This window comes from Canis lupus, chromosome 8, assembly GCF_048164855.1.
Source record: "Canis lupus baileyi chromosome 8, mCanLup2.hap1, whole genome shotgun sequence".
Taxonomy (NCBI): domain Eukaryota; kingdom Metazoa; phylum Chordata; class Mammalia; order Carnivora; family Canidae; genus Canis; species Canis lupus.
The window spans coordinates 43,288,839-43,315,468 of record NC_132845.1 but is presented as its reverse complement, the minus strand read 5'-3'; the positions used below and the strand labels follow the sequence as shown (position 1 = coordinate 43,315,468).

The window sequence follows — 26,630 nt, the reverse complement described above, 5'->3', positions numbered from 1 at the left end:
CAACACAGCTAGCCAGACTTTGGACACAGGTGATTCTGACTCCAAGTCTTGATTTCCTTAGTTGTTGCCCCCTATGGCAGCCATCAGCAGGCAGCTTTTACCGCCCACCCCCCCCCCCCGCCCCACCAAGCACAGAGGTGAGAAGTTTGCTGCAGCAGCTCGCAGCCCCGTCTTAGGGGTCAGTGCGGGTTCAGCTCAGGCTCTCCTGGTCTCTTTTTCCTCCTCTGTAGCCTGAGGGGATTCTCTCCCACTTCACAGAGTCATCGAGAACACGAATGGAAATAAAGGGTTTAGAACACATGGATGCTGTGCAGCAAATACCAGGTCCTCCATGACTTATGGTTGTTAAGACACCCTCCAGGGATGGTTCTCAATGTCAATATGCATGAGGCTCCGTTCCACAGGCTGCACTGCTGAGGGAACACAGACCATGTGAGGCTCCTAGATTCAGGTGTCTTATTTGAAAAAGGGAACAGTGGCTCTATCCAGGGTTCTTGAGATCAGGTGATACAAGGGACAGTGGCATGTGATGGCTCCTTGGCAATGGCCACTGCTGGCATCACTATTATCAGGATCAGGCCTGTAAACTCTCTCGTATTTTCCAGCACTCCCAAATGCCTCCTAGACTTTGCTACTCCGTAGTCTAAGTGGCAGTGAGAGTGTCGTTGAATATTGGTTCTCAAAGGCTTGTGTGAAGGTATATAACCAGTTGGCTGAGTCAAGACTCACCCATGCATGGAATGTGTTAGCACACCAGACTCCCACTGGCCTCCTACCCATGACCCGGGGTGCAGATCCAGTAGCTCTAGAGCTGTGCCCCTTTAACCCCATCCCTGGGTGGTTCTAAGACATAGCTGGGTGCAGGACTATAGGAGACGGGGATGCTGCAGGGCACTCTGCTTGGTCCATCTATGCCCACCCCCCGCCATATTTTTAAGATTTATTTATTTATTTGAGAGAGGGAGATAAGGAGAGTGCATGAGCATGCAGGAGGGAGCAGCAGAGGGAGAGAGAGAAGCAGACTCCCTGCTGAGCACAGAGCCCAACACAGGGCTCAATCTCACAACCCTGAGATCTCGACCAGAGCCGAAACCAAGAGCTGGACCCTTAACCGACTGAGCCACCCAGGCGCCCCTATGCTCAACCCTTTTACCAAGGTAGAACAGCTACCAGTGTGATCATTCAGAATTGGAACATTCACTGGGACTCCGTCTAGAGAGGGCAGGGTCACTGAACCTCAAATGGCAGTGCCTACTGTTGAGATGCACTTAAATTCCATATTTATATTTATACAAATTTTAAAGAAGACACAAATTATGGAGTGAGCTTAGCCTCTGTCTCTTTATCTTTGTTTATCTCTCTACCTTCACGCCTTCCATTTCTTGCCATCTTTTTCTTCTGTTTTATCCCTTTTACCAATTGCCTCTCCTCTGTGCTTGCACCTGTGGGGGATTTGGCCTGTAGACCTAGGCAATCCAGGGTGGGGAATGAGGGGGAAAAGCTAGGAGAGAATTATGTACCTGGTTTACGTCTTTGAGTGGAGGTTACATTGTCCAACTTTGTTTTTGTTGCACGTCCCTGCATCAGAGGACATCTATCACTTGCTTAGATATTTTAAGAGGAGTATCTGGTCTCCGCTTTGGCCAGTCTTTCCCATCTACATCTCTCTGTGCTGGGTATCCCATAGGGTGGAGGGGGTGACAGAGTGGGTTCAGAGTGTTCTGGGTTTCAGCCTTTGTTACCTCTCAGATTGTCGGAATCCCATCTACCAGGTCCAACAGGGAACTCCTGCTGTAGGTGGCTCAGGGGCATCCCTGGGAAAGCTCCCAGGGCCCTCACTCCTCTTCAGCTCAGGGCCTGAGAGAGGGAAGACCCTCAGGTACCACCAAGCTCAGCTCTCTGACCTCATGCAGCTATGCTGTCCCTGAGGGATCTAACTTTGGGGTGAAACCAGGCATCTGTTCATCCGAGACATCTTTGCAAGCAGCTACTCTAGGAAGGAACCAGGAGGATTTCTTAAGCATTCTGATTCACTCAAATGATGCCATTTAATTCTTGTGGCAATCAGCAAGACCATTTATTTGCCAGATAAGGAGACCGAGACTCCAAGAAAGTACCAGGTTCAAGGGCGACGTGGTTAGTGAGAAGGACAGCCCGTGTTTTCTCCAACCGGATGGACCAGCCCCTTTTTGAGCATTCCAGAAAATAAATCGCTAAATCTCTATGTCAGAAATTGATCCAAGGGCAAACCCCAAACCTAAACTAATATGATAGTATCTGAGATGCACATTTCCTATGCCCTAAATGAGTGTAAACATTTAACCTTAAGCAAATAAGTCAGAGAAAAAAAACCAATGTGACACCAGGTGGAAACCAAACACTGTTGCTATCAACTGACACAGGATGGTGGGACAGGCAGAGGGAGGACCTTCCCACCAGCAGGGCTTCTAGAGCTACACTGGTGCGAAGGGAAATGTGCCACTGGGAGCGGGTGAGCCTGTGCCTTTAGCTTGAATCTGTAGCCAACAAAGGGTAAAGGCTCCTTTTTAGAACCGTCAGCAATAAACTCTTCTTTCTGAGGGAATTTACCTCATGCAATTTTGCTGAATTGTTTATTTTTGAACCTCAGTTAGAGTTCTTTGTACTTGTCCTTAAACATGGGTTTTGGATAATTAGGGTGAATTATCCTTCCACTAGGGGTGTGCGCAGCAGTAGGGGTGTAAAGGGGCTTCCATGAACCTCTGGAGCCTTGGATTTCCAGGCAGGGGGCTTCTTCTAAGGGAAACACCTCGGTTTGGGCAAGGTGGGATCTAAAGTGTCTCTCCTCTGAGCCTGTGAGAGATGCAGCCAGTTAACTCATGGAATTAAGCAGAGTTTGCAAAAATGAAGGTCCCTCAGAGACACAGCAGAAGCTGTACGGAGGGACTTCAGGGTAGGTCGCGTTGGGTAGGAGTCCACCCTTGGCAACATGAGGCACTTGGGGTTTCGGGCAAGTTATAAGGCTTCCCTGAGCCTCAATTTTTAAAAGAGATTTTATTTATTTATTCATGAGAGACACACAGAGAGAGGCTGAGACACAGGCAGAGGGAGAAGCAGGCTCCCTGCGGGGACCCCGAGGCTGGACTCGATCCCGGAACCCCGGGATCCCGCCCTGAGCCCAAGGCAGATGCTCAGTCACTGAACCACCTAGGCATCCCGAGCCTCAATTTTTTAATCTGCAAAACGGAACCATTCCTGCCAGCCTAACACAGATGCTGGGAAGGCTGTAGGAGGCCCCTCTGTAAAGTATCTCACAGATGTTTCATTATCGATCTGCCTTATTAAGCTTTCAAGAAGAGACAGGCCTAAGGACTCACAACTCTCCTTGTCTTCTGATCTCAAGGTCTAACCCAGGGCTGATGGCTCAGTGGGTGCCTCCACTGATTTCTCGCCCTTCCTGGGCACAGACAAAGTCTGACTCATCTCTGTTTCCCAGCAAGGACCTGGCACACAGTAGGTGTTGATAAATGTTTTCTGAACTAAATGTAATTGGGATCGATGCCCAAAAGGCAGACTCTCATTTCCATTGTTTAAAAATACCCCGGGTTTCCCTTTATGCATTATGTATCACAGAAATTAATTTATCCAGAACCGTTTTCCAGTGCACAGTTTAGTTTCCAACGACTCTAGTCTGCATCCAACTGGAAGTCTGTGCTGGGGGACTGGGTGGCCTCTGGCTCTCTCTGTTAATCCCAAGCACCACTCTTGGGGTGGGCACAAGGGTAAGGGTCTGGGGGAGGTCATGTCAGAAACCAGGGTCTCCTGATTCTGACTTCCTTTGGCAAGGTCAGAACTGATGGACCTCATACAACCAAGTACCTCTTTCCTTAGTCCTTTCACTCCAAACCCAGCCCCTTAGAGAAGGTCACAGAAGAAGTACCCCAGGTTGTGGTTTTAGCACAGGTTGTGGGTTCAGACATACGATGTACTAGTGAAGTGATGGTGGGAAAGACACCAAGTCATGCCAACTCTCCAAACTTCGATTTCCTCATCTGTAAAGAGAGTGTCATCTACGCTTGGTGGCCATCCTGAAGGCTACATTATAAAAGACTGCAGTACCTCAAACTAGTAATAAAAGTTTACGTGTGTGCATATTGTATATGAGAAAGAGCTTTGGCACATTCTTTGGTCATTTGATAGTTACTGCAACCCCGTGAGTTGGGCAGGACATAGCTTATTATTGTGTCGCTTTGAAAGATGGGACGACAAAGACTTACAGGGATTCCTAATCACAGCCCGCATTGACTGAGTGCCAATTATACACCAGGCACAGTCACAGACCTTAGCCTGAAATACCCACCTTCTGTTCACAAAAGCCCTGTGCGTTAAGACAATTATAGTCTGAAAAATTGAGGCTCGGGGAGATTAAGTAACTTGCTTATTAGCTTGTTCAGAGGTGATAGAAGTAGGATTTGATTCGACACAATCTGACACCATATTGGTGACCTTACTCCTGCACCGAGTGATTTGCATACGTGAAGGCCCTAACCGGAATGAGAATGGAAGACTTTTGGCGTTAACATTTTTTTTCTCCCCGTGGCACGGTATACGCTGTGACTCAATTCTAGAAAACTCTGTGTTTCAGACAAAATCTGAAACATTATCAATTAATTCCGGTCTGGCTGTCCGATTTTTAAAAGGGCACAGATTTAATGTGTCAGAAATTCAGATTCAACTACATTTCATTGCTTGTTTCCTATATGCCAGGTGCTTTCTTATAAATCAATCCATTTGAGAATCGCAGCTACCACATGAGATAGGCACTATTCTGTCCATTTTAAAGATAAATAGAGGCTTAGATAATGATATATATACATGTCTCACAAGCACCTCCAAGTTCACACACACACACACACACGCATACACACACACACACACACACATATTTTATCTCAAATCCTTCTGCTCTTTTGCAAATGATCTTCATCTCCACCAAGATGTAGCTTTATAAGAGTTGGCATTTACTCATGCCCAAACCTATAGTCATCCTGGATCCTCTCCACCTTCTTACATCCTATAGCCAACTCATTGCCCAGACCACACGAGAGCATGTTGTCCCACCCATCCTGTCTGCACCAGTGCAGTAGTTCACCTCCTCTGTCACCGCCCCCACACCTCATTATTATGTCCCCCTTATTCACATTCCACACTGCTGTCAGGCCACTCCCAAAATCTAAATAAAATCACACCATTCTCTTGCTTAAGATGCTCCGGTGTCCTCCCATCGTGTCAAGGCTAAATACGCAAACCCTCAATCTGGCTCACAAGGTCCAGCAAGAGTGTTTCCTGACCACTTATTCATTCTCCTTTGGGCTCTCTTCTCCCTGCCTCTCAACCCAGCCACACTGACATTCTTTTATTTGAATATGCCAAGTTTCTGCCAAGGGTGTGGTGGTTACCAATCAGCTTTACAGATGATAAGACTGCAAAAGCCTTGGTTGGTGGCACTGCCAATTTCCATGGTATAAGTACTCTCGCTGTGGCCATGTCAGACTAACGTGGCATCTCTGTCAGGTTGGGAAGAAATGTGCACTCCTGCGGAACACCTATATCTTTCCTTTAGGGCATCTTCTACACCTGTGATTATTTAATTATGCAGATGGGTTTTATTTGTTTGTATTCCATGGTTTGTACTGGACTGTCACTTCCTGAAGGAGAACCCATGTCTGTCATTCACTTTCAGACTTCCCCGGCCTGACACTGTGCCTCTCAAAGAGCAGGAACTCAAGACATTTCCATAAATAAATAAACGGCACACAATTCTTGAGTATCTACCTTATTCCAGGCACGGTGTTTGACATGAAGAATAAATAAGACAAATAAGTCATGGTGGCGTCCTTCATAGCTTTATGGCAAAAATAAAGTTTTAAATTATTCTAAAATTATTGGATGTTGCTTACTAAATTAACGCAATTTTGACATACCGTATGAATTCAATAAACATTATTTTTTGGATGTCAAAGAGGTGAATTCTCAAGGCATATGCAGCATGTCCAAGGGGGCACCAACCATGGCTTTGAGATGGTATCATGAAAGGGTTTACAGATGAGCAGAAATTGGGAATAAGGGTAAAGATCTCACAGAAAGTCCAGCAAAGGCAATTACAGATACTTCAGAATATAATTCCAGCATGGAAGGCATCCTTTCCATCTGGCTTAGCTCCCTCCTGATGTCATCAAACCCGGGTCATTTTCAAACCAGGCTGAGGTCTCAGAAATTGTTCCCATTGCTGAGCTGCAATTTACGGGGAGATGCTCGGGAATGTGGCTCACCAATATCCCCCCCGTGAATCAAGATGATGTGTACCAATTGCTTACATCTCTGAAAACCTAAGTGACTGTGAAGGTAGACCCCAGACTCCCAGGCACAGGAAGGGCCTGTGAGCCCAGCAGCCCTGAGCTGGCCCAGGGAAATGATGGGAAATTCAATTTCAGAAGGGCTGTTTGCAAAGTAATCCAATACATTACAGTGTGTGCATTATTATTGTATTATATTGAGTAATATCACATTTAAAGAGATTTCATAGCATCATAGCCGTGCACAAGGGAATATAAAAGCGGTTAATAAAATAGAGAAGTACAATTTCCCTTCAGTGTTAGTTATGCTCCTATTATATGCAGAATAATAATCAGAGGTCCACTTAGCTTGACTTGGGAAGTAACGGATGTGTAATTACCTCGTGTCTACAGTGTCATTATCAAGGGCTCAGCCCCAATGTCAGACCACTGTGCATCCTCAGGAAGCCTGCAGACTCAAAGGCCAAGCTGCAGGTGCCAAATTGCAGGGCTTCCTAAAGCCATACGCACGTTTCAGGGTGGCTGTGTAGCCCCGGCTGGGCTCTGTGTGGGAAGTCAGCTGCCACAGGGAACCCAGATCCTGTTCGCTGCAATCTGCCCTGGGAATCCTCCCACCCTATGAACCTTTGCTATAAAAGAAAACACAGAGATCCCAACCCAATCCCCCTCCCCGCCCCCAGTGTCTTCCTCTGCTGAAGACTAGTGGGCAAAAGTATTCTCGGCAGGTCTGTTGAGAGCAATCTTCAGTGACTGTTTACCAAAACCTGCCCTTCAGCACCTCTACTCAGGCCTCCAGAGGCTCTTCTTGGGATCAATTGTTCTAGCTGCAGAAGAGCTGGCCCTGGGGCTTAGCACACTGTACCTGTCAGCTCTGGAGCTGGCCATCAGTTGTCCACTCAAGAGCTGGCTCTGCTGGCTGCGCCTATGCACTCTATGTGCTTTAAAGTGCTGCCGTGGCCTAGCAGACGGAGCTGTGCCTTTGCACCAGCCAGGCCTGGATTTGAATGCTGTGCCCATCGCTTCCTGACGGGGCACCCTAGGACCATCGACATAAACACTCTGGGTCTCTGTTTTCCTTACCTGGGAAATGAGGGTAACCCTACTGGCCATTAGGTTTAGGATGAATGAAATTAAAGCCCAAATACACTGGCCAACACTATTATTATTTGCTCTTTTAATTAAAGCTGTGATATTCATTCCGAGATCTCAGAAAAATAGAACATTTACTAATCCAGTTTGGATTTAAATCAGAGACAACAGTGATATGGGTTTTGACTCCAAAAGTTTCTTGAGAAAGCAAGGGGAAGTGCATATGTGTGTGTGTGTGTGTGTGTGTGTGTGTGTGTGTGTGTGAATATGGATGTATTTTCGGGCAGAAGGAAATGCTATGTTTCTGATATAAGTCTGGCACTCACTAAATTCTGGCATTACACAAACATGCATTTTCTTCCTGGAGATCCACAGAGAAGGCCAGTTTGATGAAGGAGAAAGAAGAAAAGAAATGTAATTAACTGGCCAGGGGAGAAATTGGAAATGTTTTATTAAAAAATAACCCAGATGACCCATATGACCTAGTCAAACTCGAATGCTCACCAAGACTAGTAAGCTTGGTAAAATACGATGGGGAGTGGTGGTGACTCTGGCAAACAGCCCATCCTTAACAGTTAGCACATCACTGCTGTGTTCTGTTCAACTTTTCCATTTTTTAGTCAAAGCCAGATTATACTGTGAAATCTACCATTTTCAAATGTAGGCAATTCATTCCATTTGTGAACCCAACAAAACAGGCCCAAGGTCTAAATAAAGCCAGGAGGCCAACAATGTGTAAACTTTGGCCTAGATCAGGAATTGTCAAACCTTTGAAGCAGAGGAAAATAGTTAAGTATTTTCAGCTCGGTTTATGTCTGTAATTACTCAGCTCTGCCAGAGCAAAGCAGCATAGACCATACACGAATGAACTGGTGTGACTGTGTTCCAATAAAACTTGATTGACAAAAACAGGCAGTGGGCCAGTATTGACCTACTGGTCATAGTTGGCCAACTTTCAGCCTGGCTTAATGCTGACACTGGAGCCTGGGGACGGGACGGCTGGAAAGAAGAGGGAAAAGGGAGTGCTGGCAAGGGGCTTTGGGTCCCATGGATGGCTGGGTTAGGCAGAGAGACAGCCAAGGTTCTGAAGTCCAGGTGATGCCCTTTTTAACCTCTAACCAGGTCCTCTCTAGTCTTGGTCAGAAGTGTCAGTGGCTCAAGGAGAAGGCCCCCAAATCCAAGGACTAGTATACCTTGCTTCCCTTCTGCTTCCAAATTTCCACTCCTGGAGTCAAGGAGACTCTTGTTATGAGGCCTGCCCTACCCTTGTCTTCTCTTTCCCTTTGGTGAGGCCACCAGATGGGTGTCACCCAGAGACAGTGCCTGGAACCCCAGGCAATTCCTTGCATAATTGCTAGGCTCCCATGTGCAATCTGGGTAGAGGGAAGGAGGGGACGGGACCCACCTCCTGTCATTCCTGTAACTGCTGTTACCACTGCTTTTCTTAGTAAGAAAATGGTAGTTAATTTCTTCCCCTAAAAAAAGGCCAGGGAACAATCTCCTTAAATTACAGTGTTACTGTGTGAAGCAAAGATGCAGAAGTCAAATACAATTTGGGTTATAATTAGCGATTTCCTTGTAGCAAGTTTCTCTGGGAGATCCAGGCTTCCTTAGTCAGCTTGCCAAATGGTTTGAGGCTCTTTTTACCCTGTGGGGCCAATGGATGCCCTGGGGATATGGGGGGGGGTCTTTGGGGAGGGATGGGAAGAGATGGAGAGAGAGAGAGAGAAAAACAGTGTGTGTGTGTGTAAATTGAGGCGGTTTTGAGCTAAACACTGAATTACAGGGACAACAATTATCAACACATTTGTCTGCTATGATATCATGATTAAAATAGCAGGGAATGTCATTTAGGTAAAATAAACTACTTCGGATGCAGAAGTCACACAATGTGGGTTTAGGAATCCGCCAGACCTCTGCTTGCATTTACACTCCTCCCTTTGTTAGTTGTATGGCCTCAGGGCAAGTTACTTAACATCTGTGCTTCTGTTTCCTCATCTTTAATTCTGGTATCATCACATCCATCCCTTGATGGGCTGTGGAATGGGAAGAAAATGTACCACACAGCACTTGACTCATTGAGAGAATGATGGAGTGGATTCTGGTGGCCTCTTGGCTTCATGACATAACCTTGCGCAGTCTCCTTGATTTCTCTTTGCTCTGGTTCTCTTACTCAGGTAACAAGGGGTCAGTTGTGGTACCTGCCTCCTCTGGATGCTGTAAGATTCACTCAGGTCATGCTACATAAAGTCTGTAGCATCGCTGCACTGGGCATCTAGTATGTGCTCACTAAATGCTGCTTACTAGTACCTATACATTATTAATAAGTGATAGCTTCCCCCCCCCTTTTTTTTAAAGATAATTCTTTTCAGCCCAAGAAATTTCAATTTGTTTTTCTCTATCTACCAATCAAGATGCACATTTATACTTTTCACTCTTAAAAGATCAGGGTAGTCCAAATTTTACGAATTCTATTACTTGCAATTAACTCTTTTGTTTAAAGGAAGAAAACTGCCTTTTTACTTCCAAAATAAGTCTGTGACCATTAAGGCTTCACATAATCTGGGTCCCAGTATCTTGGTTTGTTTAGGTCTGTACAGGCTACAAAGCTTGTTCTATAGAAGAACAAATTTGCCCATGTAGCTTTGTCCCAAGGACATCGAGGTCACGTAAAAATCAGGTCCTTGAGCCTGATACACTCTGTTCCTGGTGTAAGAGGGATGGCTTATCGTCTGGGTTGTAGTAACCTCTCCAAAGTCCAGGAGTTGAAGAGCCCCTAGGATTGGGGGATCTCCATTCTGCTTGGCTCACCCACCAGGCTCACCTGCCTCAGAAAGTTTCGATTGTTCTTCCATGGAGGGCAGAGCCCAGCTTTGGAGCTTCTGGCCCTCAGGGAGCTTGTGCAGTAACCCAGACATAGTTGTACACGAAAGGTTATAATCTGACAATCTGATAGCCTCTGTCCTCTCTGGGGATGCAAAGGCAGAAACCAGACCCCCTACTTAGAGTGCTTTGACCCAGCAGCGACTCAGACGAGAGCTGGTTGGAATACATAACACCAGTGAATGAGCACAGCGCCCTCGACCTAACCCACAGGATCAGCAGGAGAGAAGTAGGGAACACAAAGACTCTTTTTAGAAGTCTGGAAGCCTGAGTGAGAGTAAGGCCCTGCAACCTCTGGCTAGGAACCAAAGTAAGATATCAAAGGGAAATGGAGCCCCTGGTCATATAGTCTGACCTGCTCCTAAAGTCACTGGGCTTTATCCATTTCAATGCAGAGATGACTCCAAGTAAGCGGATTTTGCAAACTACTAGAACCCGGGAGGAAGAGGGGGAAAAGGAGGGTCACAGCAGGTAGGATCCACAGGGAGGGAAGTGATTCAGTGGAAATGTTCTTTTGGGATGTCCCTGCTGTGACATTCACTGTGTGACTCAGGCAGGTCACTTTCCCTCTCTGAGCCTTGGTGTCATTCATAAACGAGGCAGGGAGACAGAATGGTCATTTCAAGCTCTCACCTTCTATGATTCTCTGCACTGTCATGCAGAAGCAGCCAAGCTGCCTTTTTCATACACCTGTAATGAAGGATTAAAGCTCCAAACTTTACCTCTTGTTTTTTTTTTTCATTTTTTTATTTTTATAAATTTATTTTTTATTGGTGTTCAATTTGCCAACATATAGAATAACACTCAGTGCTCATCCCGTCAAGTGCCCACCTCAGTGCCTGGCACCCAGTCACCCCCACCCCCCGCCCTCCTCCCCTTCCACCACCCCTAGTCCATTTCCCAGAGTTAGGAGTCTTTCATATTACCTCTTGTTAAAAAAAAAAAAAAATGAGTTAAGATTCCAAGACTAAATCAGGGGTCATAAACTCTTATCTCCAGAGGCTGGACAGGTAATGAAAGTGAATGAAACAGGAGTGAATAAAAGAACACATAAAAACCCAAATAACTGCTTACTTTTAAAAAGTTATCAAAAGATATCGTTAATGCTGAGTCAGCAATCCAATATGGCAGTGATTGGATGGGCAGATGAAGGCACCGCTTTGGATGGCCAATATGTCCTCTAGACTGCCACAGTGTCCCACCAAGGGGTCCCATAGCACCTTGCCTATGGTCCTTCCTATGTTAATAGAGCAAATTAATGATTTCTTGTACCTATGTCTCCATCATAAACCAATCTCTCTCAAACATGTACATTACTTTCCTGGACCTGCACGTATTTGAGTGTCAGCCCTTAACTTGTATGGTCTCCTATCTATACAGTGAGAAGATGGACCAGGTGGGCTCTGGTTTGCTCTGGCTCTAACACGTCAAGGGTCTGGCCAAACCATTCAGGAACTTCGTTAACAGAGTACAGCCAACTACCTTCTCCAGCCAACAATCCAAATAGAGCACGGAAATCTTATGAACTCACTATAAACCTGTAGAATATATGGCTACCAATTAAGACCATGAGCTATGGTTCACTGATGAGTGATTCAAATGCTGGGCAAAAAACAGATTAGTGTCTGCTTCCTAAGTTCATTTAAAAACAAACAAACAAACAACAAGCAAAAGCAACAAAACCACCTAATGGGGCTATGAGCCATGCGAAGGCAATTAGGTTCTTCAAAGCCTAGACCAGCCGTTGGACAGCCCACAGACAGCCCATTTCATCTTCAGATTATCCAATCATTAACCCAACTCTTTAGAACTACCCCATGTGCTAATACTCGCTCAACGGCTAACATCTTCATCAAGATGTTGACGTAGGGACTGCTTAGTCATCCTGAGAGTGTAAAATTAATGACAATGAATACAGGTATGAATAAGCACAAAATACCAAACGGAGAGAAACCCAAGATGAAATGTTCCAGGTGGCTGCTATACCTGCAACTCAAACATGACATTCACAGCCCCCTAAGTAAACACCAACTTGCTCCTAGAGTAGGTCTGATCTGAAAGATCATTTAGCAAGAGCAAGGTGTCATTGAGCCCTATACACAAAACCCCAATTGCATGTTTCCCTAATAAATCTTAGCCTTGTTTGTGCATGGCCTAGACCTAATTAGGTCAATGACCAGCTGCCACCCATCAGTGGGACTCAGGAGCGGTTGGAAGCTGTTCGTATGAAAATCATTAAATGTAAGAATTACTTGTAAAACAAATGTGGGGAGTTTTGAGTCTTGGTTTAACTCTTAACACAGGAACTTACACAACTCTTAGGATGCATTTATTCCCCTGAAGAAGTTTGAGAATGAAAGATTCAAGACAGAAAAGAACACTCAGATTTCTCATTAGGGATGATCCAATTTTCCTCATAATTCTAATGGTTGCAATGGTAAAGCGTCTCCCATGTGCCCATCCTCGTGAGGCCTTCCCCCGGTATTATCTCCTCGGGATGTCGCTGCTGCTCTAAGCCTCACATATACGGAGACAGCAAGTGAGGCTCAGAGAGGTTAAGTCACATGCCAATGGTCTCACTCCATGTCAGAAATGGAGTGGGAATTTCAGACATTTCACTCTATTCTTCTCTGATGCTCTTGATGATACTAAATGGTATGTATCTCTGACCCATCATGAGAACCTTCACTTCCACCAAATTCCAAGGCCATCGCCCTAGTGCTACACAGGACATTACGCACACAGGTCTCTGATGCTCCTCGCTGGGCTGCCCCTCTCAGAGTTCTCCTGAGGTGGGATTAATCGTGCCTTTTGGCCCATCAGGCCTGAGAACTGGTGCACAGGGGCTTTAGAACGGTAAAATGGCCCTGGTATTGGGTCATGGAGGCCTTTCATTTATCCTGAAAGCCACAGGCCATTTATTTTAAAGCTATCCAGGAGGCAGAAGCATAATACTTGGCCTCATGAGGAAACAGGAGGCTGTTTCTATGTCCTTAAAGTCAATGTGAACCTTAGGCAAATAGAACCGGTGTGGACAAAACAGCTCAGCCACACTGTCATCTGAAAAGACAATTGCGGAGCCACCGAAACGTGTTATTGGAGTTTGCTCAAGGCACAGGTCTCAAATAAGAACACATGCTAAGCCTGTAATATTGCACATGCTTGGGTCTGTGGGGGCCCTCCCCAGGGTGGGGTGGGTGATGCCCATTCCTGTCTGTGTTACAATCTATGCAGAGAAGCTTGGCTCGAGCACCTGGCCATGCCTGGGGATGCCTTCTAGGCTTCGAGACCTCATTAATTTTGGTCTTGAGTCTGACATACCTGATTGGGACCTCTGGCTCCTCCCTGTTAGCTACATTGATCTTCAGTAAATTCCTTATATAATGCTTCATATGAGAATAATAATGCCTCGTAAATACCTCTTTTTTTTGGTGATAGAAAGTCAAGATAACTTGAGATTGTGCGTGAAAAGTGCTTAGGACACAGTCAGACATTCAACTGAGAAAAGACTATTATTTTTGAGATTGATATTCCCTGTTTCCTGTCTCGATGCGGCTACTCAGCCTATTTTTCAGACAGGCAGCCCTCAGTGATTTCACGAAACTTTAGATGTGAGCAGGTGAGGCCGAAGTCCTCCCCCAGGGAGAGGAACTCTGTGGTGTTCTCTGATGCAGCTCTGAGGCTTGTTGAGAAGGGAAGAGGGAGGGAACGGCAGGGATATGAAGACCAGAGAGGTCAACTGCTCCAGCCCAAATGGTGGAGCAGAAGGTCCAATCCCAACAATTCTGGAGACCAGGCTCTTCTTGACCTGCTCCTTTAAATTGGAGAGCAGGGCTGAAGAAGCCAGAGAATTCTAGATTGTTCACCCTGGCCTTGGGCACTAGTCACCTACACTACCAGCCAGGAGACCTCGTAGGGGATACCCTGGAGATTGAGGACAGAGGTCAGGCTTTGACATGAGGCAGACCCGGGTGAGGCTCTCCCTGCTGCCACTCATGACTCTCCCAAACTTACAACGTATTTAGCCTCTTTGCGCCTCAGTTTCCCCAATGTAAAATGGGAGTACTGATATCCTTTAAGGGGTTTGATGTGGAGACAAAACAACGAGGTATGCACGGTACTCATCAGGGTCTGTGGACCCTCAACCAATGGCAACACACCTTCTCTCTCTTTTCCCCGACAGCAGACAACTCTCAAATTATATTCTCTTGTTAGAGAGAGGGGGAAGCCATGGCCAAGCACATGCAGGCAGAATGGCCGTGAGCCGAGAGCTAGGTGGCACACTGTGTTGAGCAAGGGGGCGGGCAGCAGGCCTTCGCAGGTAGTCTGTGGGCGTGCAGATTTGCTCTCTGTGGGGTCACTGAACAGCCTCTACATTTTATCTCCATGTGCCTTTTAACCAATCACACAGAGACTCCCAGGGGTGGGCAGCAATCTCTGTGCCCCGCTGTTCACAACAGCCTGATTGGGAATAAAAACATCGCAAGATAAACCCCAGAAACAACCTCAGTGTCACCAGCAGGCACCTCGGCATGTAGACTGCAGGCAAACGTGAAAAAGAATGAGCTGGATCTCAAAGTGTGATGCAGAATGATCTCCCAGATACATAAGGTGTCAACATGGGTGCTCAGGAGATTTCGATTCTGTTCTTTTGGGAAGAGGAATTAGAGACACAGAGATTTGATTTAGAGAGAGACAGAGAGAGAAATACACACATGCACACAGAGAAGTAGACAAGGAGGCTGCTATAGACTGAGTGTCTGTGTCCCCCAAAACTCCCATGTGGAAATCCAACCCCGCTAAGGTGATGATATTGGGAGATGGGACATTTGGGAGGTGATTAGGCATAAAGGTGGATCCCCCATAAAGAAGCCCCAGAGAGACACCTGAGTGGCTCAGTAGTTGAGCATCTGCCTTCGGCTCAGGGCGTGATCCAGAGGTCCCGGGATCAAGTCCCACATCAGGATCCCTGCAGGGAGCCTGCTTCTCCCTCTGCCTGTGTTTCTGCCTCTCTTGTATCTCTTATGAATAAATAAATAAAATTAAAAAAAAAAGAAGCCCCAGAGAGCCCCTCTTCTCCTTCCACCTGTGAGGACATAGCAGAAAGTGGACCCTCACTACACAAGGCCAGCGCCATGCTCTTGGACTCGTCAGCCCCAGAACCGTGAGAAATATATGTCTGCTGTTTATAAGCCACCCAGTTTGTAGTATTTTTGTTACAGCAGCCCAAATGGACCAAGACACGGGCATATGCTCCCATTGGCACAAAACATTTCTGGAAAGAAATCTAAGGAATTGGTAACTGTTATTTCTGGCAAGGAGATGAAGAACTGGGCTTGTGGGCAATAAGGAATTTTGGTTTTCATTGTATACCCTCTTCTAAAGGGAGGCTTTCTTAACCACAAACCTGAATTGCTTGAATATGATATAATAATAATTTATAATTTAATAATTAAAAATTATTTAATATAATAATATCAACAGAAGCCACTAATGAACAAAAAGCAATGCACTGAGCTTTCTCCTCCACACCTCAGAGCCAATATTTAAAGGGGATGAGAACAGGAAGTCATCACCCACCAAGCTCTTCACTTCTTAAAGGTATTAAGGAAATCTGGAGACCCCGTTGAGTCTTTAGTTGGAAGCAGCTGAAGGTCAGGGCCTCAGCTCTTTAAGCAGCTCCTGTCCCTGTCAACAGAGTCCAGAGCTCGGAGACCTAGCTTCAGGACCCACATTCTTTCTCCCATCAGATCCCGGAGCTGGTGGGAGACTTTTAAACAGACTGCAGAGGTGTTAAAAATAGAAGTTAAGTTGCTATTGGAGATACACGGAGAATTCACTACTTGCAAATCTCTAATTATAATATGTCAAGAGTAAAATACCTTGTCAGGAGCGGTAGCTAATATACCACAGTATTGGCTCTGTCAACACAGTGATCCATGATGTGTTTGGAGGCCTACAGTGAATAGACACCCAGCAAAAACATGTCCTGCAGGGACTCATCTCAGCCCTTGGGGACTGGAAATCATGATCTGGTAAGTCTTCACTGTCTGTACTTTGCTCAGCTCTGGTTGGGAGCTCTGGGTGCATCCCGCTTCCCTTTTACAGATTCTGCACTTTGTGTTAAATCATGTGCATATATTAGATGTTCTTGGAGCCTACCAGATGGATGGATGTGTTCTCATACCCAAAACTACTCAGTTTCTCAAAGAAATGATGTCCTCGACAGTGCCCTCACACTGGCAGTAAGAACCGTGCACGAAGGACGATTAGGGTAACTCCAGGCACAACACTACCCGATGCAGAGTAGCAGGCGTGCTAATAGAGGGGCATGCATTCCAGGGTGGGGACAACATGGGTCTGACCCACTTGGAAGTTAAATTCCTTCCTTGGGTTAATGTAGAACCTGGAGCGAAGGGAAGGTCTGCTTGGTTAAATGCATGAGGATGCAGAGACAGTTGGAAGCACACTTGTCATAGACCATGTTCTGCTCGGTCAGGTCAGGAAAGTACAACTGGAAAGTAGGTCATGGACAGAAGAAGCACCTTCCTTCTTGGCCAAGAGAGAAAAGCATACGCCTGGAAGCATTCGTAGGAGGAAACAAGATGGCTTCTTCTACATTCTTGCACCCTTCCCGATGTCATGCTAGCCCCCTGCTTCAGTTTAGAATGGTTCCCCTTCCTTTGAAACTTCCTGGGATGGCAAGTGTCACCCAAGTGTCACTGGAGAAGACAAAGGGGCTGGCTAAACAACGCTCTACAAATTCACACTGTCCCAGCTCAGAGAGGCACTCATTACCCCTCAAATACCTTTAGGAATCATCTGAGCCAGATTCCTGGCATGTTTGTCCAATTTCAGAAATCATTCTACTGCTCCCAAACCCCTCTGCTCCTCTCTGTCAGCTGATGATGGTGACCCCATCACTGAGAACATGAAGGCAACAGAGAAGGAGCTCCTCACAATATTTCCTGACTTTGAGATTTCTGTCTCCTCACACATTCATTCACTCCTCCTTCTTGCTGTGGTCTGGATGTTTGTGCCTCCCCCCATCCCCATGCTGGAATCCTAAAGCCCCAGTGATGGTGTTAGGAGGTGGGGGGCATTGGGGGTGTTGGGGTCATGGGCAGGAGACCTCATGAATGGGATTAGTGTTCCTATAAAAAAAGACCCAGAATGCTCCCTTGCCTTTCCTGCCATGTGGGGACACAGTGAGAAAGCACCAGCTAATAGCCAGGAAGGGGCCCTCATGCGACTTACAGCCTCCAGATCTGTGAGCAACACAGTTCTGCTATTTGTGAGCCAGTCTGTGGGATTCTGCTACAACCACCCAAATGGGCCAAGACCCTTTTCTTCTGCTTCAAAACTGAAATGTCCCCCAAATTTCATAGGAGCCTTATTTGTAGTGGCCAAAAGCTCAAAACAACCCAAATGCCCACCCACGAGTAAACAGATCAACAAATTGTGGCACATCTACTCAATAGTTTCCTATCTGGCAATGAAAAGAAGTGAACTACTGATTTGTTGAACAAGTCAGGTGAACCTAAAAGCAATGATGCTGAGGGAAAGAAGCCAGGTGAAAAGAATACATAATGTTTGGTTTTGTAACTGTAAAATTCTAGAAACTAAAAACTAAGCTATAGTGAAAGAAGCAAATCTGTGGAGCAGCCCCCTTCCACCCAGAGACTGAGGTAGAGGGCAGGGAGGAAAGACTGTAGAGGGCTATGAGAAATCTTTGGGGGTGATGGGTATGTTGGTTACAGCATCTGTTCATGGGTCAACTCTCACCAAATTGTACACACTAAATACACATGGGTTATTGTACATCAATTACATAGTAATAAAGCTGTAAAAAAAATAAAATATTGCTTCTCCTTTCTTAGACTACGTGCTCTGGGTATACACCCCTAGTCATCTTCTCTCCTGAATCATCAATCCCTGTCCCTCCACCTGCTCCTATGGGTGCCTTCTCCTTGGCATAAAATAGGAACCCAAATCCCTTCTTGTGCAAACTGCTTCCTCTGGACTCTTACGCTCCTCGGTCACTATCTTTTCTCTCTCTCTCTCTTGACTGCAAGTGTTTATGATGGCAGTAGTGCATCCAACCCCAACCATTCCCACTTGTGTCTCAAGTCCTGGCCCCCTGGCATCTCTCCCCAACACTCTAGGTGTACTGCCTTCTCCCTGTCTCCAGCGATGCCTGCTTTGATAATGTCTTCTGGGGTTACACCTGTCAGGCTGCCCTGACAACACTCTTCCCATTCAACCTCCAGTCTGGAGACTCCATTCACGTCTCACTCAGCAGCTCCTTGCCTTCCAAACCTTGCCCGCCTGTGAGTTTTTCAGCAATCTGCCTCCCCTTCTCTCCATTCCCTATGCTTGGCAAATCTATTCAAGCCTCTCCATACAAATGGCTTACCCTTTGCTCTGACCAGTTTCTAGCTGTTTAATACCTTTAGTGAGAAGATCCAGAGCACATTGTCAATGACTCTGATGGAACTTGCCCTTGGTCTCTACATTTGGATATGGGGCTCCTCAGTGGCTCCAGGGCTCTCAGCCTCAGCCACTGAAAAGATACAACACCGTGCAAACCCTGGAGAGAGAGTGGTTCCCTGGGCTTGTCTGCATGGGACTAATCCAAGAGTCTTTCCCTAGGCATCTGGCATGATATCAGGAGCCTGAATTTGCAGGGACCATCACACAAAACTAGAGAATGGAGGTGAGTGAGAGGAAGAAGAGCCAGAGATGGATCCTGTTGGAACCTGACATGCGTATTCTGCACACCAAGCTGTGTCTAAAGTCAGCCCTCCTTTGAGACTGTTGTAGAAGCTGATACATTTACTGTTGAATTTTCTATTACTAGCAGCAACCAGAAGACTATGAACTGTATATCCCCTCAACTATGGTGTTGAGGCACATCCCTCAGCAAGTGTTTCTTCCATCATCGAAATACACTAAAGCCTTAAAAATCCATGCACGAGAGCTTATCACATTACAATAATAACAGAACACATACCTTATATTCTCTTGCAGACCAAAAATCTCTCTAAGAAAATAAAGCATATCTGCTCACCGTTTCATGGCATTGCAGAGCCTTGGGTACCACAGACACCCAACACCCTGTTTAAATTTGTGTTGATCTCTAAAGAGTTGTTGTTGTTGTTGTTTTGTGAGAGAAGAATGTTGAGCATCACAACTGGATTAAGATTTCCTTTTAGGTACGCATCATTAACCCTTCCTTTTAAAATTTCATTTTCTAACTCTTCCAGCTTAAACTTTTTCAATGGCTCCCTCTTGTTCCTAATGTGGAATTCCACCCACTTACCAGACCCACGAGGCCTGCAGGATATGATCCCTCATCATTGTTCCCATTTCATCCTTTGCCACTGTACCCCCGGACCTTCTTCATGTGCCTCAGACATATTACTGGACTCTCTTTAGTTCTTTGAACAATCCCAGATCTTTTCAACCTTGGGACCTTGACCTTGGTATTCCTTCTGCTTAGAAAGTTTATCTTGTCATCTTAAATATCATCTTCTTAAAGAAAGAGTCCCAGACTATTCATCTGCAGGCAGTACCCCCGCACTTCTTAATCCTCCACAGCGTCTGCCTTTTCCTTGAGAGCATGTATCACAGTTTGTGTTCATACAGCTGTTTGATTGACACATGTTCACTCTCTGACTCTCAAACTAAGTCATAAGAGGGAAAGGATCATTTCTGTTCAGTTCAGCCACATTGCCTAGAATAAGTCCTGGCCACAACAGATGCTTAAAAATATGCATGAATAAATGAATCTTCCACAGCAGGTCAATAGAAATGGCACATACTGAGGCTTAAGAGATAAAGTCTGATTAGACATTATTATATGTCATTTTCAGTCCTAAAGTAACCTTCTGAAGCCCTACCAACACTGACTGTCACAAAATGACTAAAACCAAATAAACACCAACCTTGTAGGTTAACACAGCCAATAACAGACAACTGGTAGACCAGCAAACCCGTTTAATAGACTTATTCCCAAGTCTTAACAGCCAGATATAAATAGGCAGGAGCAACACTACTCACAAAACTCAGAGGTGGAAACAACCCAAATGCCCGTCAGTGAATAGATGGACAAATAAATGGCATAGCCATGTGATGGAATAGTATTCAGTCATAAAAAGGAACAAAGTAGTGATACATGCTACAGTGTGAAGAAACCCTGAAAACATTGTGTTAAGTGAAAGAAGCCAGCTGCAAAAGGTCATCCCATTTTTAAGAAATTCTAGAATGGGCAAATCCATACAGATAGAAAGTGCATTTGTAGGAATGGGAAATGTTTCTGTAATGGGTATGGGGTTTCCTTTTGGGGCTATGAAAATGTTCTGGAACTAGAGATGGTGATGGTTGCATTGAACTGTGAATTTCTCAATCCTACTGAGTTATATACATTAAAATAATGGTCGAAATGGCAAATTCCATATCATATAGATATTTTGCCATAATAAAAAAAAGGGGAGATAGGCAGTAGACCATGTTAGAATGTATGTTATTTTTAAAAATCTCCAAACCCGACCTCGAAATGAAGTACCAGGTAGCAAAGCAGTAAATGGTTACTTTGAGGTCCCAGAAATAATCTCCTGCTGCAAACCATGAAATTCCTTCACAAATACTGGTTTTTCGGAGGCCTGGGGGCAGGAGAAAGAGGCACGAGTGCTTTCTACTGCAAAATGTTCTAGACTAGAGGCTTGGTGTACCCAGACATCTAAAGAATTCCACAGAACAAGGCGTCTCAAATGAACATATACATCTTGTGGTATGCATGGTTATTTCAGGCCATGCACAGACGAGCAAGTGTTTAATTTTAATAATTATTTTTGTTTAGGCTTATCTTTGATTAATAGCCAACAGTGCCAGTTTTTAATTTATGATGGTGATAAAATGTTTCTTTTTCATTTGTTTGCTTGTTTTTAATCCACTGAAAGCATTTACATGCAATGAAATAGACCCTTTTTGGTGTACAAAGTAGTATAAACAGCCACCATCAAAATACAGAACATCCCGTGACCCTGTAAAATTCTCTGGTGCTGCCCCTTTGCAGCCCAGGCTTTGCTCACCCTATGGCTCCCTCAAAACACAGAACAGCACAGGTAGATCTCAAAGGAATGAAGAAAGCTGGAGAAGCTGAAGAGGACAAGTGTTGGGCTGGGGAGGAGCTACAAAGGGGCATGGGGTTTCCTTCTGGAGGATGGAAATATTCCAAAATTAGATGATGTCCTTGGGTTGCACAAGTCTGCAAGTCTATTAGAAATCAGTGAATTGTACACCAAAAAAAAAAAAAAAAAGGTGATTTTCTGGTATACAAATTACACCTCCACAAAGCTGTCAAAATCACATCATGTATGATTCTACCGAGAGAGAACACGCTTCCAGAGAAGGCAAGGCAACAGCAAGAGCATTTAGTTGAAAGTTTCCCTTTTCAGAATAAAGGTGGCTGGGGAGAGATGTGTGGATTTAAGCAGGTAACGGGGCAGAGGCCTCTAGGCAGGTGGACTTTGCGGGCTTGGGGGCTGCCAGGCCCCAGGAGCCCCGTGGGGTGGGGTGCACCCCACCGCAACCCACCTGGGCCCACACCCACTTACTGTGGCGGTGCCGGACACGGTCTGCGCGCTGGTGTCCGCGGCGCTCTGCTCCGAGTGTGTCTGGGCGGGAGGGTACAGGTTTAACGTGTGCTCGGGGACGGTGGTCTGGCCCGTGTACTCCGGAGCGGGGTGGGGGTGAGGGGCCGTGTACTCCGCGGGGATGCCGTTCTGGGGGGGTGCAAACTGGGCCGACGCGTAAGGCTGAGCCATTGTGTCTGGGGCAGCTGCTGCTTCTTGATTACCCTAAAAAGGAAAAAAAATCAAAAGGGGGATAGGGGGAGAGAGAGAGAGAGAGAGAGAGAGAGAGAGCATGAGAACCCTGTGAGCAGACCCCTTCCCCAGGGCCCAAGGATGAGCACTCCCTCAATGCTGCACAGGTGCACAGGTGCACAGGTGTGCAGGTGCACAAGTGCACAGGTGCCCCCACTGTGCCAGGAGCCCTACTGGGACGCGTCCCACTCCATCCTCAGCAGCCCCCAGGGGGAATGTATCTGTGCTCCGCATGGATACAGGCATAACCCATTGCACAGATGCAGAAACCGAGGCTTAGGAAGGGGCCTCACTTTCCCCCCAAGCCTTCCAGCCCCATAGCCAAAGACTGGTAGGGCCTGCGCTCTGCCCGATTAGATTTCTCTGGCAGATCCTCCGTATTTCATTCCCATTTTGGAACATGTGAGCATGTAGTTGTCTCCAGTGACAGCAGAGCCTTGATTTGATACTTAAAATGCCAAGAGAGATTAAATTGAACGTGTGTGTTCTTGAGAGGAGAGACAATTCATCTAAGCATTTGAATTTAATCAAAGTTTTATGTGACTTGGCTCACATAATAGGATGGGGGGGGTCCCTTTAATGGTCACAGTGTGTGTGTGTGTGTGTGTGTGTGTGTGTAAATGTTCCCAGCGCCAATAATGAAGCAGCCAATGGAAATTCAAGACCTAATTTGGACAAAGATGGCACTCTGTGATTCTGTGTTCACCATTTTAAGTATCGTTACAAAATGCTGGCCTTAACCTCATTAGTCAATGCCTCCCCTTGCCCCCTGCCTTATTATTATTATTATTATTTTTTTATATATAAGCACAGAGTATTATGTAACAATTCACCCTTCCAGTCTAGGCAACCTAGGCAAAACATGCAGTGTGATCATTACAGTCAAGTCAAAGGAATTAAAAAAAAAAAAAAAAGCAAAAAAAAAAACAACCCTGAATTCAAATGCTTCCATTTCAGGAAACATCCATCTCTCTCTATTCCCCCACCTGTACCCTCCTAACTCTACTACCCTGCACACACACACACACACACATGCACATATGCAAACTGCACCAGAAACTGTAACCCAGAGGTCCAAATTTTTCATGGTCTCAAGAAATGAGATTTTGCACAGTCAGAGAGAGAGAGAGAAGCATAGCAATTAAGCACACCAAATAGCTGCCTCTCCCATTGTCTGTGGTCAATTAGATGTGACTTCAGCCCTCATAGAATGATACCAGGGCAAAAATGTCAGAAAAGCTCACGTCTCCTTGGTCCTTGCCACCAACATTTGAGAGCCTCTCCAGCTAAAGCAACCTGAGTGCAGCAACATTATGACAGAGAAGGGACCAAAAAAATAAAAAAATAAAATAAAGTTTATTCTTGGAGCCGCGCGCGCAGCGCTTGTGCATTTGTTTAGAAGGGCCCTTAATTAGAATGTTAAAGATGACACTTTGAAGAGAACTAAGCTTAGGATAAGTTTAAAACATTTTACAAGTGAAAACATTCCCATCACGCCCTTTCCTCCCCCAGACGAATGTCTCCAAATGTCTGTGCCATTGGAAGCAGAAATGCACAGCCATTGCTTGCTTTCTGTCTAACATCTTTTCCTCGCGTTTGGGGCTGTGCAGAGTCTGTGCGTGGCTGGATCCCTGCCCGTGGGAGGTGAACCCTGACCATCCTCGGGAAGCCCCAGGGGACACTCACTGCCGTTGCTGCTTCGTGTGCATTGGTCTTTTCTTCAGGAGTAACACGGTTTCCTTCTAGGAGACACTTCCACTCTCAGCCCACAGAGTGCAGATGGGGCCAGGCCCTGTCTCAGGTGACCTCCAGACGCAGTCACATGACCCTGGCTAATCATAGGGTTCCGTGGTCACAGTCCTGGGGACATGTGCTCATGCCCATCCACCTAAGCCAGCTAGTGAGTTAACCTCCAGTTATGCCAAGGAGGCTTAATCCTGGAGCTTCCCTGGAGCTTAGGGGAGAAGCCCTCTTTCCTCTGGGATTGGCAGCTGTAAAAATAATGCAGCCCTGGAGCTGCCAGCAACTGCCACTTGAAAGGGACCCACCTAGGGCACAAGCCAACCCAGGGGGAAACAGAGCCCAGAAATTGAGAAACAGGTCAACTGAGTCCCAGTGACATCATGTGAGGCCTTGGATCCAGAATTACCTGCAGTTAATAGCACCACCGTTTGTTTTCCTTATAGGACTCAGTAAATGCCTCATTTTGCGTAAGATAGTTTTTTCTGTTACTTACAACCAAAAGAGTCTGGACCAGTAAGAACAAAAACATCCTCTCCCGTCTATCAGCCAACTAGCATCCTCTCTTCTCCAGGGCTGCTCAAGGAACATATCCCTCCGTGCACAAATTCCACATGGGGCCACTTCTTTCTGGCTAATGGGAAGCCCCAGAAGCTTTGGGACCCTGAGAACCCTCCAGAGGGAAATTCATTGTGTCAGATTCTACCTCTGCCCGAAGGTCTGTTTCAGTAGACCCCACCTTTGATCTGGAGCATCTTTGAATTAAAAGCCAGACTTGTGAAAACTCCAGGTGTGGCCCCATAGGGGAGCGTGAAATGATCCCATAAGCAACAACGGAGAGATGGTCACACAGAGAAACAGCTTTCCTTCCTCTACCTCCAGCAGAAGGCACTTTTATGGGGATACACAGGCCCATGTGGCCTTTCCACACAGCAGAACAATCTCAGGAAGAGTGACCTGTCCCCCATAGGGATTTCTGTTAGAATGTGGGCTCTCTGCATCACAAGGAGAGAGGCCTGCCCTCAGGAAGCCAACAGTCACTCTGTACTCTCAACACCCATCACGTCTACCCATTCACTGCCTCTCTGCCTCAAAAACCCTCTCTACTTCCTAGTCTTGATTGTCCTTTCAGGTCCCAGGCCAAGTCTGCCAGCAAGGCTTCCTTGACTCTAGGCCCACTCTGTGTCCTCTATGCTCCATCGTAGCCTGTGGCCACATGTCACATAACTCCTAGCACTGCCACTGCCTGCTTATTTATCTGGGAGAGTCCTCATGGCTGGGGACTGTGTCGCGTTCTCCATTCCATTTCCAGTGTCCCGCGGCATGCTAGCTGCAAAGTGGGCATTTACAAGTACTTGCTAAATGAATGCATACCTGAATAACAAACTCTGGGCTCTGAGAAGCTTAACCTCACAACAGGACATAGGGGGGTTGGCAAGTGACCCATGGGGCAAATCTGGTCCACTAGTTGTTTATAAATAAAGCTTTTATTGAGACACAGCCTTGCTCATCGTGCTATAATGACAGAGTTGAGCAGTTGTGAGAGACCCACAAAACCTAAACTGTTTAACCATTTTGCAGAAAAAGTATTTTAATCAAGGTGGCAAAGTTATCACTAAATATGGAGACGTCATGTAAGAAGCCACCAGTGCGTAAATAGTTTGGGCAGGAAATAAAGTTGGCAGTAGTTGCATTCTTCCCTAAACCAAGGAGGGAAGCTCAGCCGAACTTGCGGATGGGCAGTGTCGGGGATGGTGCCCAATGGAGGGGTCAAAGTCTTCTTCGGGTTGTATGTGCTTTCCATCTCTGCACCTGTGCGCTGTAAGCAATGCATGCACACACACAAGCTTTAGACCCAACACAGTGGGCTGCTGAGGGGAGGATCCGTGACAGCCTCAGGCTTGCAAGCTCATGTGAGCTTGAGTGCTCTCACCAGTGCTCAGAAGGCACACTAAGTGATGTGGCCTTCTTCTCAGGCCTGGAAGGTGCCAGGCATTGTGCTGGGGGCTTTGCTACAGTACTTCTTATACAAGGTGACTGCTCCCCTGGGGATATCTGACAATGTGTGTAGACACTTTTGGTTGTTACTAGTGGGGTGAAGGGTTGCTGTGAATATCTAGCAGGGAGACTCCAAGGATGGTGCTAAACACCCTACAATGCGTGGACAGTGCCCACCACACAGGATTACCTATCCCCAAACGTTGGTAGGGCCAAGACCTAGGATCCCCACTATGCATGCATTGGCTTTTCATCCCATGTTGCTTTGCTGCAGTCCAGAACTAGGAAATGATTGTGCAAAATCACAGCAACAGGTAGCTCTTAGGGAAGCCAGGAGCTGAACTGACACCCAGGCGTCTCTCATCTGGCAAGACTATCACCTGGTGGAAAGGTCTGTTCCCATTTTGAAGTAAAGAAACCTCTCTCAGTTGTGCACACACCATGGCCTCAAGACCCGCTACCCATGTGGTGGTGTGTTACACCCTACCAGGGAGGGGAGTCAGGTGCTGGGGTACTTGATGCAGAAATACCAGTGTTCCATTAGCCAGACTAGCCCTTGGTGCGTGTTAGAGCAGAAGCCTGGAAAACCTGTGCCACCTCAAGCCCAGGGCCTAGCTTCACAAGGTTCTGAGGCTGTCTTAGGAAAGGCAAGGGCCAACTGGGGACAAACCACCAACCTCTACCAAACTTGGGCCGT

General features: G+C 46.2%; 1 protein-coding gene across 35 annotated transcripts in view; it reads right to left on the bottom strand.

Moving 5' to 3' along the window:
- Positions 1 to 26,630, bottom strand: part of RBFOX1 (RNA binding fox-1 homolog 1) — a 2,033,710-nt gene that overhangs the window by 154,311 nt on the left and 1,852,769 nt on the right. For all 35 annotated transcript variants that reach the window (XM_072835692.1, XM_072835700.1, XM_072835693.1 and 32 more), the window contains one exon: positions 21,926 to 22,168. In XM_072835692.1, coding sequence (XP_072691793.1) covers positions 21,926 to 22,168 — 243 coding nt within the window. The remainder of the gene's footprint in view (positions 1 to 21,925; positions 22,169 to 26,630) is intronic.